This window comes from Phocoena phocoena, chromosome 10 (genome assembly GCF_963924675.1).
Source record: "Phocoena phocoena chromosome 10, mPhoPho1.1, whole genome shotgun sequence".
Lineage (NCBI taxonomy): Eukaryota > Metazoa > Chordata > Mammalia > Artiodactyla > Phocoenidae > Phocoena > Phocoena phocoena.
The window spans coordinates 97,622,362-97,641,434 of record NC_089228.1 but is presented as its reverse complement, the minus strand read 5'-3'; the positions used below and the strand labels follow the sequence as shown (position 1 = coordinate 97,641,434).

Genomic DNA, 19,073 nt, shown 5'->3' with positions numbered 1-19,073 from the left:
GGCCGGTAGATCGGAAAACAGTTGGGACTCAACTGAAAACCAGTTCGTTGCTAACTGGACTTACGGTGGTGATCATTTTGCAGTACATACAAGTATCAAATCATTATATTGTACACCTGAAACTAATATGATGTTATATGGCAATTGTACCTCAACTTATAAACAAAGAAAAAAGAAACTCTGAGACTAGAACCCAACAGTCTTTATTTTAAGCACTCCAGAAAGCTTTGATATATTCTGAAGTTTGAAAACATGACTTCAAATTCTGTCTTTCTTCCTTTCTTCCTCTTCTTCCTCCTTTCCTTCCCCTTTTGCTCAACCATGTCCAGAGTATTTGCTAGTTATCTGGCTGCTTGTCTGAGGATAGATCTATCAAAGACATTACGGTATTTCTGGAATGTCTGATGAAAGTCTAACAGGAGAGTACTTCCCTCCTGTTCATGCCAGAAGTCAGCCCTGCCTGACAAAGCTCCCCCATCGGATACTCTTACCACCTCGGAGTGAGTGGTTTGCCAACCAACAGTGGGCAGACGCTACCGTGTGAGTTTTTTCTTCCAGGTGCTTTCATGAACCTTGAAATAAAAGGCCCACTCCTTTAAATGTGGCCACTCAATCTCAGACTTTCATGAGACATCATCATCATGAATTTGCTATTGTCTCATACTTGACTCACAAAAACTTCACGGTCTCAAGAAAACAGAATAACTTGAGGAAAGTTACAAAGAAAAAAAGAATGATCAGGGCTCCTTGAACAGTACTAGAGAAATAATGACACAGAACAGTGCATATAAATGAACCCAATTGCTCTTCATTTCAGTATTTCTTTTCTACATTGAATTAGCATAATTTTGCACTAAAGACAAGCAAATCAGATGAAAGGAAACTTATTTCGCTTTGGCGTATTAAAAAGTACAACGTGTACCCACACAGACCAAACTCTTCAAAACAAAGTACAGAGAGAAGATGCTGAAAGACAAATCATTTATCCAAGTTTATTCTCAGAGAGCTAGAGTTCAGGAACTCGCTCTGCGCCCCTGGAAGCAATACTTTGTAGAAGAGAAATAGTTCTTAAAGTTTGATTTTTTAAAAATTCTTTTCATTCTCTGTTAATATAATTGTAGGGCAGCCACGGGAGGGGTGGAGTTCTGTGCTCTTCTCAGATCCTCAAGCCATTTTTACCTCCAAACAATGACTGTGGTGTTGCTTCCTAGGCAATACTTTGAGCTCATCACACTCTCCGCATCATTCAAGATCCGTCTCAAATTCTACCCGTCTACTTTTTTTTTTTTTTTTTAATATTTATTTATTTGGCTGTGCCGGGTCTTAGTTACAGCATGCAGGATCTAGTTCCCTGACCAGGGATCAAACCTGGGCCCCCTGCATTGGGAGCACGGAGTCTTAACCACTGGGCAACTGGAGAAGTCCCTACCCATCTACTTTTTTGGTTTTCTTTTTTTTTAATTTTATTTATTTATTTTTGGCTGCGTTGGGTCTTCGTTGCTGTGCACCGACTTCTCTGGTTGCAGCGAGCGGGGGCTACTCTTCGTTGTGGTGCGCAGGCTTCTCATTGTGGTGGCTTCTCTTGTTGTGGAGCATGGGCTGTAGGCCCGTGGGCTTCAGTAGTTGTGGCACGTGGGCTCAGTAGTTGTGGCAAGCAGGCTGTAGAGCGCAGGCTCAGTAGTTGTGGTGCATGGGCTTAGTTGCTCCCCGGCATGTGGGATCTTCCCGGACCAGGGTTCGAACCCGGGTGTCCCCTGCATTGGCAGGTGGATTCTTAACCACTGTGCCACCAGAGAAGTCCCTACCCATCTACCTTTTGATGGAGGCTTTTCTAAAGCCTTGTTAAAATGAATGTCTTCTAGAAATAAAATCTGCTGTGTCCTGTCCCCAGAGTTTCTGATTCATTCTGGAAGGGGGCACAAGAATTGGATTTCTGTGCTTCACCACTATTGATCGAAGTTAAAAGAAAAATTCCTTTTAAATATCTTTATAATTGTTTTTTTGTTTTTTAAAGCCAGGTAAGACTTGCAGAGCCGCCGATATAGATTGGAATAGGCTGGGGGCTCCCGTACTGCACAAAATTTCAACAGTTCTAGCTGGAAGGGATGAACGTAAGTCTTGGGATTCATCACGAAGGTGGAGGAATATAACTGAATCACTGTGCTATGGCTATGCACCTGAAACTAATATAGCACTGTAACTCAACTATACATCAATAAAAGTAAAAAAATTAAAATATCAGCACAGATAAACCTTTCTGGATATGCTAGCCCAAAATATCGGTATCAGTAAATCAATATCAATAAATATAAACCCTTCTGGATACTCTGGGCCAAAAGCTCCCAGAGCATCTAATTTGTGGCTTTACCCCCAGCATCTCCTGTGGAACATAGGAGGCCCTCAAGGAAACTGTTTGAATGAGTGAATAAATTATCTTGAAACAAAATCGACAGGTAATTTAGCATGTTCACACTCCTAGGCAATTCACTTAAATGTTCTAGGCTCTGGTTTTGCACAACTTGGCAATGAACATATTAACATATTAAAATATTAAAACATGAAAATTTAACATATTAAAATTAACATATTAAAACATGAAAATTTCTAAAATCCCTTCCAGTGTAAAATGCTAGGTTTCTCTTCTTTTCCTCATTTCATTTTTTCCTTTTACAACCATAGTTAATTTGTTGGCAATTATCAGAGGTGAACACTGAGAGGTCATGATCTCAGGGACTACAGAATTCTAAAAAACATCCACAGGAAACAAGAGAGGATCACTTTTTGTACGTTTCATGTGTTAAAAATCCTAAGTGATTAATGAACCATTGGTAAGCGGAAACAAATGTACCTTTTTATTTCTAAAAATGACCTCAGGGGTAAGACAGGAATAAAGACGCAGACCTACTGGAGAATGGACTTGAGGATATGGGGAGGGGGAAGGGTGAGCTTTGACAGGGTGAGAGAGAGTCATGGACATATACACACTATAAGAAACGTAGTAAGGTAGATAGCTAGTGGGAAGCAGCCGCATGGCACAGGGATATTAGCTCGGTGCTTTGTGACAGCCTGGAGGGGTGGGATAGGGAGAGTGCGAGGGAGGGAGACGCAAGAGGGAAGACATATGGGAACATATGTATATGTATAACTGATTCACTTTGTTATAAAGCAGAAACTAACACACCATTGTAAAGCAATTATACCCCAATAAAGATGTTTAAAAAAAGAAAATCACCTCAAACCAGGGGCAGTTTTGCTCCCCAGAGGACATTTGGCAATATCTGGAAACACTTTTGGTTGTCACAACTTGGGGTTCAGGGTGGGGGGCAGGTGTAGATGCCACTGGCATCTCGTGGGTAAAGGCCAGGGATGCTGTTTAAACATCCTGTCGGGTTCGCTAAAGATGTTGCGGAAAAACCCGAACGAGCTTTTTGGACAACCCAACACAGTACAGTGCACAGGACAGTCTCCACGGCAAAGAATCATCCAGTCTAAATGCCAGTGGTACGGAGGCTGAGAAACTTGCTTTAGGTTAGAGTAAAAAAGTAGTCTCTTCCACAGCTACTCCGCCCCCTTGATTTTAATGGAACGATTATACTTTCAACCATTTATTTAGTTAAGCCTGCCAGGCACTATGCTAAACACAGCACATACATTATCTTATTTAACACTAACAAAACCCTGTGAGGTTTCTTTTAACATCTTTATTAGAGTGTAATTGCTTTACAATGGTGTGTGAGTTTCTGCTGTATAACAAAATGAATCAGCTATATGCATACATATATCCCCATATCCCCTCCCTCTTGCGTCTCCCTCCCACCCTCCCTATCCCACCCCTCTAGGTGGTCACAAAGCACGGAGCTGATCTCCCTGTGCTATGTGGCTGCTTCCCACTAGCTACCTATTTTACAGTTGGTAGTGTATATATGTCCATGCCACTCTCTCACTTCGTCCCAGCTTACCCTTCCCACCCTGTGAGGTTTTGAAGATTAGTATTGATACGTGATGTCTTAAAGAGATTACCGTAACTGTTAGGTCCCACACTGGGATTTGTTGAGTGTTCCCGTCTTGTGGAGTGTTTTATCTCCTCCCTATGCCAGCTGTACCAGAGAGGACAGATGTGGAGAACAGATGACTGTTGGCTACCCAGGCAATTGCTGTGGGGCAAACTGAAGAGGGTTGGCCCTTGCTAAGAGGGTAGAAGAAATGCTTTTCCATACATGTCAGCTGTCCGACTTCAGAGCCTCTGATGGTAGTCTTTATGCAGAAATAATACCATAACGAACACCTTCATGTACAGATTTTCACATTGAAAAAGTTATTTCCTTAGCTTATTGTAAAACTAGTGGCTTAAAAGGCCAGAGGGAATTGGTGATTATAGTGGCTTCTCCTCCTTTTCTAAATTGATTTTCCAGAGTTGTGCCCATTTCCTGCACCACCACGAAGTTGTGAGAAAACCTCTTTCAGTACACTGACACCAGCATTGACTTTTGACATTTAAAACCAAAATGCTTGCTTATTTAGCAAGCTAAGAATTATGCATCTGAGCTTAAATAATAAGCAGGTGCTGGGATTTGTTACCACATATGTGTATCTCAAAATGAGGACCACGCTGTGTAAGAACAATAAGGAGAAACTCAAGTCAATACAAATAAAACTTGCGTTTCAAAGAAACACATTCGTTTATTCAACAAATGCAGTTATTTGTCCAATAAAGGCTAAGCCCCAAGAAAACATTCCTGCTTACTCTGTAAACACTATCTCAAATCTTTTGTTTAAATAAGTCTCTGAAGAGCAAATGAGAGAATTGGATTTTATAGTTTAAAATGTTTTCTCTGATATGATTAGTGTCCTTTTTGCCCCGTCCTAAAAATAAGGCAAAAGAGATGCTTCCTAGGATACTTGTGGTTTGAGGTAGACGTCTACCCACAGACCCCGTAACTACCCTCCTGACAAACAATAATCATAATCGTAATTATAACAGCAACAATAATAACACAATCACCTGGTCCAGTATTTAAAAAATATATAGTATATATAATATGTATCGTGGGATATCCCATTAGTGGATCATTTCAGTAGGTTTTTTTTTTTTTTGGCTGCGTTGGGTCTTCGTTGCTGCGCGCTGGCTTTCTCCAGTTGCGGCGAGCGGGGGCTACTCTTCGTTGCGGTGCTCGGGCTTCTCATTGCGGTGGCTTCTCTTGTTGCGGAGCACGGGGTCTAGAGAGCTGGCTCAGTAGTTGTGGCACGCAGGCTCAGTAGTTGTGGCGCACGGGCTTAGTTGCTCCGCGGCATGTGGGATCTTCCCAGACCAGGGCTCGAACCCGTGTCCCCTGCGTTGACAGGTGGATTCTTAACTACTGTGCCACAAGGGAAGCCCCATAGTAGATGTTTTTATGGGAGTGAAAGGAGCAACTGGACGTTGGCACAAGGAATGGGATCAGTAGCTTTGGGGTTTCCATGTATGTTTTAACCTAAGACAGATTGAACTGCTTACTGAATAGTGGTCACACTGTATATTCAGGCCGTTCAATCTTTCGCTTGCCATTATCTGCTCAAAATAATAAGCAAGGGATACCTACAAAGTATTCGAATAGAGCTGTCACCAGAGTCTTGCTGAGTGTTTGATCTGTCCCTAAACTAGTTGTGCAAGGCAGGACAGATGTGGAGAATCGATGATTGGTGGCCACCTAGGCAGTTGCTGTAGGGCAAACTGAAATGGGTTGGCCCTTGCTAAGAGGGTAAAAGAAATATTTTTCGATATTGAGAAGTAGGACGTTATTATACCTTCAAGTATGGTGGCCTACTGGGAAGCCAGGGTAGCAACCAGGCCTGTCTGGTCCACACACAGCTAAGCGGTCCTCACCATCAGCATTGTAGCCTAAGGCGATGGCACATCCCTTGCGCACCACACTCACCCATCCCTTTAAGGTTGATCAGTATCTCCGAATGCTGAGCCCAATGCTGTGAAGTCAAAGGCGCCGTGACAACTGGCCCTCCACTCAACTCAGCTTTGTCCCAACAGCAGGTGGGCTGATTGTCTTCAAGGAGGTGATCTCGAGGTTCAAATGCATAAACAGTTGACCCTTGAACAACGCAGAGGTCGGGGGGCAGACTCCCGAAAATCCGAGTATAACTTATAGCTGGCCCTCTGTATCCCAGTTTCCTGTGTGTCTGTATCTGAGGTTCCCCTGTATCCAAGGTTACTCTGAATACAAGGTTCCGCATCCGCATCCGTGGATTCAACCAACCTCCTATTGCAAAAGACTGTAGTATTTACTACTGAAAAAAATCCGCATATGAATGGACCCTCGCAGTTCAAACCCGTGTTGTTCAGGGGTCAACTGTATTCTCAGCAGAGGGCACTAGGATGTAAGTACCAGATTCCTTCATAAGAGCAGAATTTGAGTGAGAATAGGAAGATGAGAAGCTACCTGGAAACTTGATGAAGGCTGAGGGGAGGACATCCGGGAGAGGAGGAAATGAAGCTGAGTCCTTGGCAGTGTCGACTGTAGCCCAGGCTTGATTGTGCGCAGAAATCTTCTGGGGACCTTGTGGAGATGCTGATTCTGGTGCAGGAGATCTGGGCAGGGCCCGAGATGCTACATTTCTAACAAACTTCCAGGTGATATTGAAGCTCTCAGTCCAAGAACCACATTTCAGAAGCAAGGGTCTATTCCCATTCCTGCCGGATATGGCTGTGCCTCACGGGCTCTTCGCAAAAAAGACAAAAAGCAACAACAAAAAAAAACCAAAGTAGAATTCAACATTGTCTGTGTTTGTCCCTCTCCCTACTTCTGCTCTTACAAGTGTGATTTTTAAAGCACAACATGAATAGTATTTAAATAAACATGTTTGAGATTTATCATCAAATAGAAAGTATAGAAGTTGAGGTTTGTAATTTTATTAGCAGGAGGTTAATAGGTGTCATGCATGGGCGGTTTTTTTGTTTGTTTTTTTTCTTGGCCACGCCATGCAGCTTGTGGGATCTTAGTTCCCGGACCAGGGATTGAACCTGGGCCCTCAGCAGCAGAAGCACAAGAGTCCTAACCACAGGACCACTGGGGAACTCCCTATGTGTTTATTTAAAAGACAACAGTCATTAATTATAAGTGTCATGGTCTTATCTCTAGAATAATGGAATGTGTTTCAGAATAAGAGTTTGTGATGATCAATATTAATGAGAATGAAAGGGAAGAAAAATATTTTGTCCTTTTAAAAATGCAGTCCTTTAGAAGAGGTTAAGGGACCTTTTGTCGTGGCAATGTTTTATTCATACTTTTCTGCTATAGTTATTTAATCAAAACAGACACAAAAATCACATCAGCTAATCTTGCTGACATGAGTCAATATGCCAGATTATCTCTTTGCTTTCCAAACTGCCCTCTCCCCACCCCCTAACTTAACCAAGGCGACTTTTATTCTAAATTCTTTAAAAATGTGTCCTAAGAACAAAATAAAGAAGCTTCTTTTTGGATAGGCAAGCAGTAAAGTAACTTTTAAAGTATTAAATGCAAACTAAAACAATAGGAAGAAATATTGCTTAATAAAGAGTGTTTTTCTTGAGTACTCCACATTTATAAACAGACTTTTCATGTTTGGCAGCAAGAAAAGAATCCTGCCTGATAGAGAGCCCTTAGGGGTGATGACTCATACCATTTTCAGAAAAGGCTGTGCAAAATTTAATTTTAGCTGGGAGACCTTAGTGCGATACTTGATTTAAATCCTCATATATTATTATGTGACATGAGGGCAAAAGAACAGGGCTTTTTTTCTGTCTGAAAATGCACGTTTTCATTAGTGTTTTTAAAGAGGAAAAAAAATTTATAACTAAGTTTTATTGGAGTATGGTTGCTTTACCATGTTGTGTTAGCCTCCACTGCATAGCAGAATGTATCAGCCATACGCATACAGATATCCCCTCCCTTTTGGACTTCCCTTCCATTTAGGTTACCACAGTGCACTAGGTGAGTTCCCTGTGCTATACAGCATGTTCCCATCAGTTGTCCATTTTATACATAATAACAACAATGTATATGTGTCAATCCCAGTCTCCCAATTCCTCCCAACATAGTAACAACAATGTATGTGTGTCAATCCCAGTCTCCCAATTCCTCCCAAGGCACCCCTTTCCCCCTTGGTATCCATACCTTTGTTCTTAACAAATTTTTTTTTTTTTTGGCTGCGTTGGGTCTTCATTGCTGTGCCTGGGCTTTTTTCTAGTTGCAGCGAGCTGGGGCTTCTCTTCGTTGCGGTGTGCGGGCTTCTCACTGCGGTGGCTTCTCTTGTTGCAGAGCATGAGCTCTAGGTGCATGGGCTTCAGTTCAGTAGTTGTGGCTCGTGGGCTCCAGAGCGCAGGCTCAGTAGTTGTGGCACACGGGCTTAGTTGCTCTGTGGCATGTGGCTTCTTCCCGGACCAGGGCTCGAACCTGTGTCCCCTGAACTGGCAGGCGGATCCTTAACCACTGCGCCACCAGGGAAGTCCTACTGTATGTGATTAAATGGACCCTTCAATCTCTGTGACCCATCCAAAATTTATTGAGATGGAGAAGGTTATTGGAGATAGCACAGTGTTTCTCAAATAGGGAAATTTTGCACCACCAGGGGACATTCGGCAATATCTGAAGATATTTTTGATTGTCACAATTGGGGGGATATGTATTACTGGCATCAGGTGGGTGGAGTCCAGAGAGGCTGCTAAACATCACACAATGCAAAGGAAGATTCTACAACAAGGAGTTGTCCAGCTTACGTTGTCAATAGTGCCAACATGGAGAAGCCCTGGTTTAGCAGAATGGCAGCCTAATGCCCTCCTCTCCCTTTTAAAGGCTTTTTACAGTTCAAAGGTGAGTTAAATATTAATTGATAATGCATTATTGGTCAGCAACTTTTGGTCAAAAGAACAACTGAAAGAAATAGAGAAGATGGGTAGATCAGTGCACACCAGTCTAGGAAAAACTCAAAGCTCAAAACCCATCGCTTGGGCTTCCCTGGTGGCACAGTGGTTGAGAATCCACCTGCCAATGCAGGGGACACGGGTTCGCGCCCTGGTCCGGGAAGAGCCCACACTCCGCACAGCAACTAAGCCTGTGCGCCACAACTACTGAGCCTGTGCTCTAGAGCCCGCGAGCCACAGCTACTGAGCCCACGTGCTGCAACTGCTGAGCCCGCGTGCCTAGAGCCTGTGTTCCGCAACAAGAGAAGCCACTGCAATGAGAAGCCTGCACACTGCAGTGAAGAGTAGCCCCTGCTCGCTGCAACTAGAGAAAGCCCGTGCACAGCAACGAAGGCCCAACACAGCCAAAAAAAAAAAAAAACCATTGCTTGGGGGCTCATCATCTTTACTGGATGATCAGGAATTGTGTCTTGTCACTTACACTATCCCTTACTGCCCAGCACAGTGGTTGGCAACACCAAATGCTCAACAAGAACTTTAGCATATAAAAAAGATATTGTGTTAAAAGATTGCTTGAGTTCCATATGTCTAATATTGCAAACTTCATATAGGAGTGACCCTGGAATCTCTCTCACTTATTAGCACTAAAGACATCGAGTGGCCTGTTTTCTGAGCTTTCACTTTAAGATAAATGTTATCTGGGAAGTCCTAAAATTTTTTGATAATTGCACTATTTACAATAGCCAAGACATGGAAGCAACCTAAATGTTCATTGACAGAGGAATGGAGAAAGAAGACTTGCTTGGTACATATATACAATGGAATATTACTTAGCCATAAAAAAGAATGAAATAATGCCATTTCCAGCAACATGAGTGGAGTTAGAGATTATCATACTAAGTGAAGTAAGTCAGACAGAGAAATACAAATATCATATGATATCACTTATATGTGGAATCTAATTTTAAAAATGATACAAATGAACTTATTTACAAAACAGAAACAGACTCACAGATCTCAAAATTAAACTTATGGTTACCAAAGGGGACACATGGGGGGAAGTGATAAATTAGGAGACTGGGATTGACATACACACACTACTATATATTAAATAGATAACTAATAAGGAGCTACTGTATATCACAGGGAATTCTACTCAATATTCTGTAATAACCTATATGGGAAAAGAATCTGAAAAAGAATGGAAATACATATCTGATTCACTTTGCTGTACACTTGAAACTAACACAACATTGTAAATCAACTATACTCCAATAAAATTTTTTAACGTAAATTTTAAATAATATTTATTATTATTTATTTATTTTTTGGCTGCATTGGGTCTTCGTTGCTGTGCGCGGGCTTTCTCTAGTTGTGGCAAGCAGGGGCTACTCTTCGTTGCCGTGCGCGGGCTTCTCATTGCGGTGGCTTCTCTTGCGGAGCACGGGTTCTAGGTGCACAGGCTTCAGTAGTTGTGGCATGGGGGCTCAGTAGTTGTGGTGCACGAGCTTAGTTGCTCTGTGGAATGTGGGATCTTCCCAGGCCAGGTCTCAAACCCGTGTCTCCTGCATTGGCAGGTGGATTCTTAACCACTGAACCACCAGGGAAGTCCCTTAAAAAGTAAATCTAATTAAAAGGCATTGAGACCAAAAATCTCCAGCTTCTTCATCAGCATTATGTTTTCATGCAATGGCATTTCTTGCAGGCTTGGGCACAAATTATGAAAAAAACCAATGGATTGTTTTTACTGGTGGCAAGTCCAGATCCATAACTACCAACTATTCGTACCATAAGCCTGTGGGGTTTTGTACCAATGATGAAAAATCTGAAACGAAAGATAATATACTGGGAGAAAATAAACATGACTTGGAAGCTTAACTGATGAAATTGACACCTTTCTTTCTTGGTTCTCATTTCTGCTTTTCTTCTTTATCAACATTGCAGGTGTTCCTGGCTCCATGCCAAACGCATCATGGGCCGGGAACCTCAGAGCTGTAAAGTGGTTTGACATGGAAGATAAACACGGAGGCTGCCACGGTGAGGCATTCATTTGAAACTGTGAGGCCACACTGCTTGTTGGTATTGGCATGAAGGTTGTGGAATACAGGGGTTCTCACAGAGAGCCCTGCTGGTTCATTTAGACCAATCTGTGAATTATTAGACAGAGTAGCAAGAAGCTTCAAGACACAGTCCTTGAAAAGTAAATCTAAGTATCGTAAAGACATTCTCCAGCTTATAATTTCCTAGGGAGATGTAGAGGTGGGTTCCAGTTGTAACGGTGCTTTCTTCTCGCAAGTTTCTGCCTTTTCCTTATTATTCATTCCTCTTTCTGCTCCTTTGGGCGTGCAGCGGTTACGAGGAGACAGTGGTCAGGATGAGAAGTGATGTCATGTTCTTACCACTGACTCCCATCCCTCATGTCTGCCTCTGCTCCCCCTGCGGACAGGTTTCCAGGTGGCTTGGAGGTGTTTGCCGCAGCTCTGGCATGACGGCAGGTGACAGCAACAAGAGAGGTTTCCCCTCCAAGTGGATAAGAACTAGAAAACAAGTAGTTTTCATTTCTACAGAACCTTGTAAAGAAGGCTTTTCATCAGTCCTGGTGTATATTCGAACTCTTGCCTGGTACATGGTGGGCATGTGTATTTGTTGACTAGGACTAACATAACAAAGTACCGTAGACTTGAGTGTTTTAAACAACAGAAATTTGTTTCCTCACGGTCCTGGAGGCTGGAAGTCCGAGATCAATGTGTCAGCAGGTTTGGTTTCTTCTGAGGCCTCTCTCTTTGACTTGTAGATGGCCGTCTTCTCCCTGTGTGCTCACATGACCTACCCTCTGTGTGTGTCTGTGTCCTAATCTCTTCTTATAAGGACACCAGTCATATTGGATTAGGGCTCATTCACAGGACCTCATTTTAACTTAATTACTTCTTTAAAGGCCCTACATCTAACACAGTTACAGTCTGAGGTGCTGGAAGGTTAGGACTTCAACATATGAATCTGGGGGAAATACAATTCACCCCATAAGAACAGGCAATAAATATATATACAGTGAATAAGTGATTGAGCGAACGGATGAGTGAGTCAATAGGAAGGTTTGCCCCGTTCTCCCTGTGGTAACGAAGTTTGGCCTCCTCTCCTCTTCCACTCAGTCTACGGCTCTATCCTCAGCCTATCTTATCTACACCTAACATTTCAGATGAGAACATCCAAACTGCTGCTTCTCTACATCTCTCCATTACACTCACCCTCTTTCCGGTGTTTGTCTCTCGGGGGTCCCCTTCCATTATGGATGACAGCATCCTCATGTCACTGCACACTCTATTCTTAAGCATAGTCACATCTTTACCTCAATCAGCCCACATGTTCCCCAGAGGACAGCTCATTGCCACCTGCCTGCATTCTCATCGTGGCCTGCCCTCCTAGTGGGGGGAGGGGGATGGAGAGGAGGGTACTTTGCTCTTTGATCTCCTTAGAAAGTGGACCGTATCCATCAGTCAGGGTCCCAATATTTGGGATAGATTGCCTTCTCCACTTCCTTCTATAACCCCTATCACCTTCCCTTTAGAACCATCCTCTGATCTGGTCATCCTCTGATCTGCTTCTCCACCTCTTCTCCAGCTGTGACACTTGAGGACTCCAACATCCACGGCAAGGACCCATGTGATGTGATTACATTACAGCTCTAGCCCCCCCGCCACAAAGCTCCTGTCCACTGTGTTTCAGCCACACACGCAACCCACCCAAGTAGAGCTTTACCTTCAGGCTCCTTGTCAGCACCTGTATCCAGGACCTACCTCAGTAGAGAAGGTATAGACAAGTCAGGTTTGCTTTTTTTTTTTGGTACGCGGGCCTCTCACTGTTGTGGCCTCTCCCGTTGTGGAGCACAGGCTCCGGACACGCAGGCTCAGCGGCCATGGCTCACGGGCCCAGCCGCTCCGCGGCATGTGGGATCTTCCTGGACCGGGGCACGAACCCGTGTCCCCTGCATTGGCAGGCGGACTCTCAACCACTGCGCCACCAGGGAAGCCCAGGTTTGCATTTTTATAGGGACCTTTACTAATCACATGACAGGTAGGAGCCATGAAGATAGCCCCTAGCCAGGAACCTACACAGGATACGACGTTTGGGTAGCCCACGCCCCTCTCAAACAAATGTCTCGTTTTTTTCTTCTCTTAGTATCTGTTATGCCATCTGAAAGCCTTACAGCGTTCATAGCATAAAAAATGTTTGTCCCCAGACCACTATACAGGGAAAAGAAAAAGACATAGTCCAGAGGAAATAGAACATTTTGCTAAACCAGCAAGTCAGTAATACAATCTGGACCTTTTCCCCTTGGCTGTGAGTAATCGGATTTGTTCCAAACCTGTGAGTGTACCCACTTTACAAACTCTCTTAGCATTTCAAATCACAGAGTACCATTCTAGACCTATGGTCTTTAACTTGGAGCTCCCATCTCTGATTACGATCTGTTTGTCACCCTACTAGTTTCCTTCACCAACTTACATATTATATGTTTTACTGCCTTTCTCCCCAGAACAGAATAGAAGCTCCAACGGGGCTGGGATTTTTGACCGATTTGTTCATTGCTGTATCCCCACATCTGAAATATGTTGTTGTTGTTGTTTTAAATGTGTCTGCTTTTTAAAAATTGGAATTTCCAGAGGTTCGACTTCCCTCCTCCTACCAGTTTCTTTCTGAGGACCCCTCGTCCAGCCTGTGTACTGTGTCAGCTGTTGTGTACTGTTCTTGCTAACATTTTAGGTTCCCTTGCCGTTTGATCCTACAAGGCTGATTCCTGCACGTAATCATTACTGTCATCTACTTTTTGCCATTTGTGGTTCCTGAAGCAGGACATTGTTGAAGAATGTCACAGAACTGCCCTAAATTCACCCACTGTCTACCTTCAGCTAGACCCTCTGGCTGCCTACTTATTCTTTTATTTACGTCATTATTGTCCTGGTACCCTTCCCGGAGTACACCTTTTGAGCTTTTCTGCCCACCTTTAAGCTCCCAATCTTATGTTAAAACAGCCTTTCTGGGCTTCCCTGGTGGCGCAGTGGTTGAGAGTCTGCCTGCCGATGCAGGGGACACAGGTTCGTGCCCTGGTCCGGGAGGATCCCACATGCCGCGGAGTGGCTGTGCCCGTGAGCCATGGCCGCTGAGCCTGCGTGTCCGGAGACTGTGCTCTAAGATGGGAGAAGCCACAGCAGTGAGAGGCCCACATACCGCAAAAAACAACAACAACAACAACAAAAAAAACAGCCTTTCTACTCTCAAAAGGTGATCAATTCAATTTTAGGAAGAACTTTGAAGATATTTGATTAAAATCTCCTTATCAATTCCTTTGTCATGTCATCCCTTTCCGCCATCTTAGAACATTTTGGACCCATTCTCTCGTTGTTGCTTCCTGTTTCAAAAGGAAAAGTTACCTATCCTCACAACCAAGGTCAGCATCTGGTCTCATTTGTGTGTGGATCCCCCTAAATTATCCCATTGCTCTCTTGCATTCTCAGTGTCTCCCTCTCTGCTGTTTCTTTTCCTAAGCAAAGGTGTACTTACTGCCTCTATCCTGAAGAGCAAGCTGTCTAGGCACCCTCTACTTGATCCAGCCTGGAATCTTCTCTCCTGTTCACTGCCATTTCTTAAGCGTGGGCGTGCTGCCCATGTACCGAGTTCTTCCCACCCACTACCCGGTTATTCTTTAACTTCCTTAAACTCCGGCTTTTTTCTCCAGTGATTTTCTCTGTCTACTGAACTTCCTTCCAGCCACATTGAGTTAATCACCAAGTCCTGTCAGTCCTTCTGTGCTCTGCCTCTAATAGCCTTCTTTTCCCACTCATGGCAACCATTAACTTTGAACAAATTTGCTCTCTGGTTTACACAATTACTGTAGTCTCTTGATTGGTTCCTAATGTACCCTGCAAAGCTCTGCAAAATTAATCGTGCTAAAATCTATTTCATCATTTGATTCTTCTATTCAAAAAAGTTCTTCAGGGACTTCCCTGGTGGCGCAGCGGTTAAGAATCCACCTGCCAGTGCAGGGGACACAGGTTCGAGCCCTGGTCCAGGAAGATCCCACATGCTGCGGAGCACCTAGGCCCGTGCACCGCAACTACTGAACCTGAACTCTAGAGCCCGCGAGCCACAACTACTGAAGCCCGCGTGCAACAACTACTGAAGCCTGTGCTCCTAGAACCTGTGCTCCACAAGAGAAGCCACCGCAATGAGAAGCCCGCACACCACAACGAAGAGTAGCCCCCGCTCGCCGCAGCTAGAGAAAGCCCGCGTGCAGCAATGAAGGCCCAACGCAGCCAAAAATAAATTTAAAAAAAACACAACTTCTCCAGCCCTTTCATAAGAAAGGGATAAAAAGGCCCAACCCCTTTATGGGATAAAAGAGGCCCAACTTTCATCTATTTTAAGTCATTCAACCATAATAGTTCTACCATATGCAAAGAAATGCTGGAAAGAGTACCAACTTCCTTGTTTTTAACCTGTTCCCCAACAAACTATTCTAGCAGAAAATTCTCATCTCTACATTTTCCAGAGGCATTTTCCCACCTGATGCTTTCCCATCCATCCCCCTGATGCTTCCCAATTCTACCCACCTGTGAACTCTCCACTCATCCTTCTCTATCCTTTTATTCAACAACTATTCATTTAACACCTAATATTTACCAGGCACTGTTCCAGATGCTGGGGACACAGAAGTGAACCCAATGGTCTCAAATTCTAGCTCTTCAGGAGCTTATATTCTAGTCTGGGGAGAAGGACAATAAACAAACAAACACGTTTGGTAATAAGTGTCAAAAGGAAAATGAATCAGGGAAGGAGGTCAGAGACAGCCTCATATGAGAAGATGACCTTGACCTTGAAGCCGAGCCCTGGGTGGTGCCAGAGGGAGCCTTGAGGCTGTCTGGTAGAAGGACATGGTACAGGGGAGAAAGCGCAAACACGGATGGATGCCTGGGGGTGCTTGGGACCAGCGAGGGGGCCAGTGTGGCTGATGTGAATGTGGAAGGGTTTTTGTTTTTTTTTTTTAAACATCTTTATTGGAGTATAATTGCTTTACAATGGTGTGTTAGTTTCTGCTGTATAACAAAGTGAATCAGTTATACATATACATATGTTCCCATATCTCTTCCCTCTTGCGTCTCCCTCCCTCCCACCCTCCCTATCCCACCCCTCTGGGTGGTCACAAAGCACCGAGCTGGGAAGGGTTATTAAAGGTTATAACTGAATGAGTAAGTGGTGGGAGGTGAGTCCAGGAGAGTCTGAGGAGTCTTGAATGCCATTGGTAGGAATTTGGCTTTTACTGCAAATGAGATGAAAAGCCATTAGAGGGTTTTGAGCAGCAGAGACATCTTCTGCTTACATTTAAAACAATCACTCTGGCTGCTGTGCTGGGAATGTACTAACAGGCAAAAATGGAGGCGCTGGAAACCAGTTATTGTAACAATTCAGACAGGAAGATGCAGGCGGCTTGGACTAGGGTGCAGGTAGTGGAGGTGGTGAAAAGTAGTCAAATTCTATTAGTATTTTGAAGGTTGAGCTGACAGGATTGCTTCCAGATTGGATGTGGGGTGTGAAAAAAAGGGGGAGAAGTGCCCAGGGCACTGAAGAATGGACTCGCTGTGGATTGTGATGGGGAAGACTTGGAGAGGATTAAGGACTTGAGACCTGACCTATGGGTGAGGTTTATTACTCACCTAAGAGGAGAGATAAAGTAGGCACTTGGCTAGACCAGGCTGGAGCTCAGAGAAGAGACCTGACCGATACAGCCCATCAGGACTTCTCCCATCTCTACACTTCTAGAACTTCTCATCCATGAAATCCAAAGTTCACGATACAGTCCATGAACGGCCATTTTGATGCCTGTTGTGTTACTTCTTTGTATTATTTAACTCTCATTTTCTTCAAATGCATGTTTGTACCTCTCTCTCCCCGTAGAAAGTTTAACTTCCTCGTGGGCTGGGCCAGCGCAACGCTGTTTCATCACAATCCTGTAGCCCTTGACACAGTGCTAGCCACGCAGCAGTTAGGCAGTAACCCGACCATTCTGCAAGCTCACTACCCCTGACTCAAAAACAAGCCTGTTTTCACTGTTTCTCGTTCTCTTCCTTTACAGGCCACTATGTCCATGGCATTTGTATCTATGGAAACGGAGACTTAAAGTGGTTGATTAATTCGTCAAGCCTCTTTGCTAACAAGTTTGAGCTCACTACATACCCCCTTACTGTGGAATGCCTAGAGCTGAGGCTTAGAGAAAGAACCCTCAATCAGAGTGAAATTGCAATACAGCCCAGCTGGTATTTTTGATCTACTGCCACTCACGACTGAAGGAAAATCACAGCTGGAAAGGAGAGCTTGTCTTTGTGAGAAAAACTTAGCCTGGGTTATATGAACAGTCTCAGGGCCAAGGTTATGGCTTCAGGACCCGACTACATGATCACATGTTAAAATGTTCTCTGGACACCGTGGAATATGCTGCCAGGGTGGTTGTACAGAGCGATGCCGGCGCTTCGGCCACTCTGCCAGTTTCTCGAGGCTCATCTCTGCGTCAGGCTAAATGTTCTCATCAGTGATAAACTGTCCTCAGATTTGCATCTGATCTTCATCGTATATAAATGTTCTAATGAAGAGGAGAATTGTGGATAATACTATTTAGGAGAAAAAGAACTGGGTTTCTTTGAAGAAGGAATCTTTTATAACAGATCTCTAGCCACACACACATTGATGGATATCCCCTGCTCTTTGCTTACCTGCACGTAGGCGTAGAAATCGCCTTTTGGGTAACTGACCGATCTCCTTTACAACTTGAGCTCCTAGAACTGAGAACTAGGTCTTGTTCCTGAGTTTCCACAGTAGCATTTTCAAGTTTCCTGTGTCTAAAGTTCTGTATAGAATTTAAAGCCATTCACAGGAGACAGAATTGGAGACAGCAGTCACTGCCTGCCTCTTCAGTAAAAGGCCCCCAGGGGAATCAGTTTCTTGAATATTTGTCAGAATGTGCTCTGATCCCTCTTTCTTGTTTTCCATCGAGAACATGGAAAAGTTCTTGAAGCATGAAGAATTTCTGGAAGAGAGGTGCTATTGCATGAGTTTAGCCTCAAGCCTTGAATATCTCAGAGTAAATCACTTTCCTTTATTGCCACTACTCTCCACCCCGACCAAAGTGATCTTATCTGCAAAGCGGAGACCAAATTCTGTCCCGTGAGCCTTTAAGGAGTCCATAGTGTGCTCTGGGTAGCTTTGCAATGCCTGGGGGTCATAGGAGTGCCTGGATTTTTAAAAGCTTTCAAATGTGTGTGAGCCTTTTGGTCACTTCGTCCCGTTCATGTATCCAATTCATTCATTCAGTATCTGGTCAATAAGTATTTCCTGAGTGTTGATTATACACCAGACACGTGCAGAGACGAGGAGGAGAAGTAAGTCAGAAGCTTTTTCACTCTAAAAGTCCTGGCAATAACGTCAACGTTGGAAAGGCTGCTCTAGAGAATCTCACAGGGTGGTTGTATTTTAACACCTTCATGTGCAGGGTTGTAGACTGTGATACCAGGCCCAGGATATCAGAAATTACAAAGTGAGGTCTAAATCAGAGATTATTCCCAAGAGAGAAGGGAAGGAGGAGACGGACGCCACAGCCGATTGTGTTCTGTAGGTGTTCTGCTTGCTCCTTTACGTCTCACGGCCTTCAAATCTCACAACGCTCTTGGGAAGCTCGCAAGATCTGTCTGAGAATCGGGATTCTCTTATTGGTCTCCTTTGTTCATTTCCTGAGGTGGAACATTTAGAGAAGGTGAAGTAAAGCCATACTTAGCATCCCAGAATGGTCTCAGTGTTAATATTGAGAAAACATCCTGTCACGTCAGAAAAATGTGAAGTCTACTCTTATATTCCATCCAGTTCCTTGATATTTATTCTAATGAACAACGGTAACTACAATTAATGATACATTTAATCCACGCAACGTTATTTTTTTCTGTAATTGTGCCTGTTGAATGTTAATCACATTTAATGACTTTGAATTTAATGACTTCTAGTGACTTTGAAGTAAAGCCTTCTTTTTTCCTGCTACCGAAAAAAAAAAAGATGGAACTGTATTGGTTGATGAAGAGTCCAGCGGTAGGGAACACACCCAGAGCTAAAGGCAGAATCTGAAGATACCTTTTTTTTCCAA

The 19,073-nt window shown here is 43.7% G+C and overlaps 1 protein-coding gene across 1 annotated transcript in view; it reads left to right on the top strand.

Moving 5' to 3' along the window:
* Positions 1 to 17,212, top strand: part of LOC136129215 (N-acetyllactosaminide beta-1,6-N-acetylglucosaminyl-transferase-like) — a 31,611-nt gene extending 14,399 nt beyond the window's left edge. Inside the window, exons 2-3 of the mRNA XM_065885380.1 lie at positions 10,838 to 10,930; positions 17,022 to 17,212. Coding sequence (XP_065741452.1) covers positions 10,838 to 10,930; positions 17,022 to 17,212 — 284 coding nt within the window. The remainder of the gene's footprint in view (positions 1 to 10,837; positions 10,931 to 17,021) is intronic.
* The last annotated feature ends 1,861 nt before the right edge of the window (positions 17,213 to 19,073 follow it).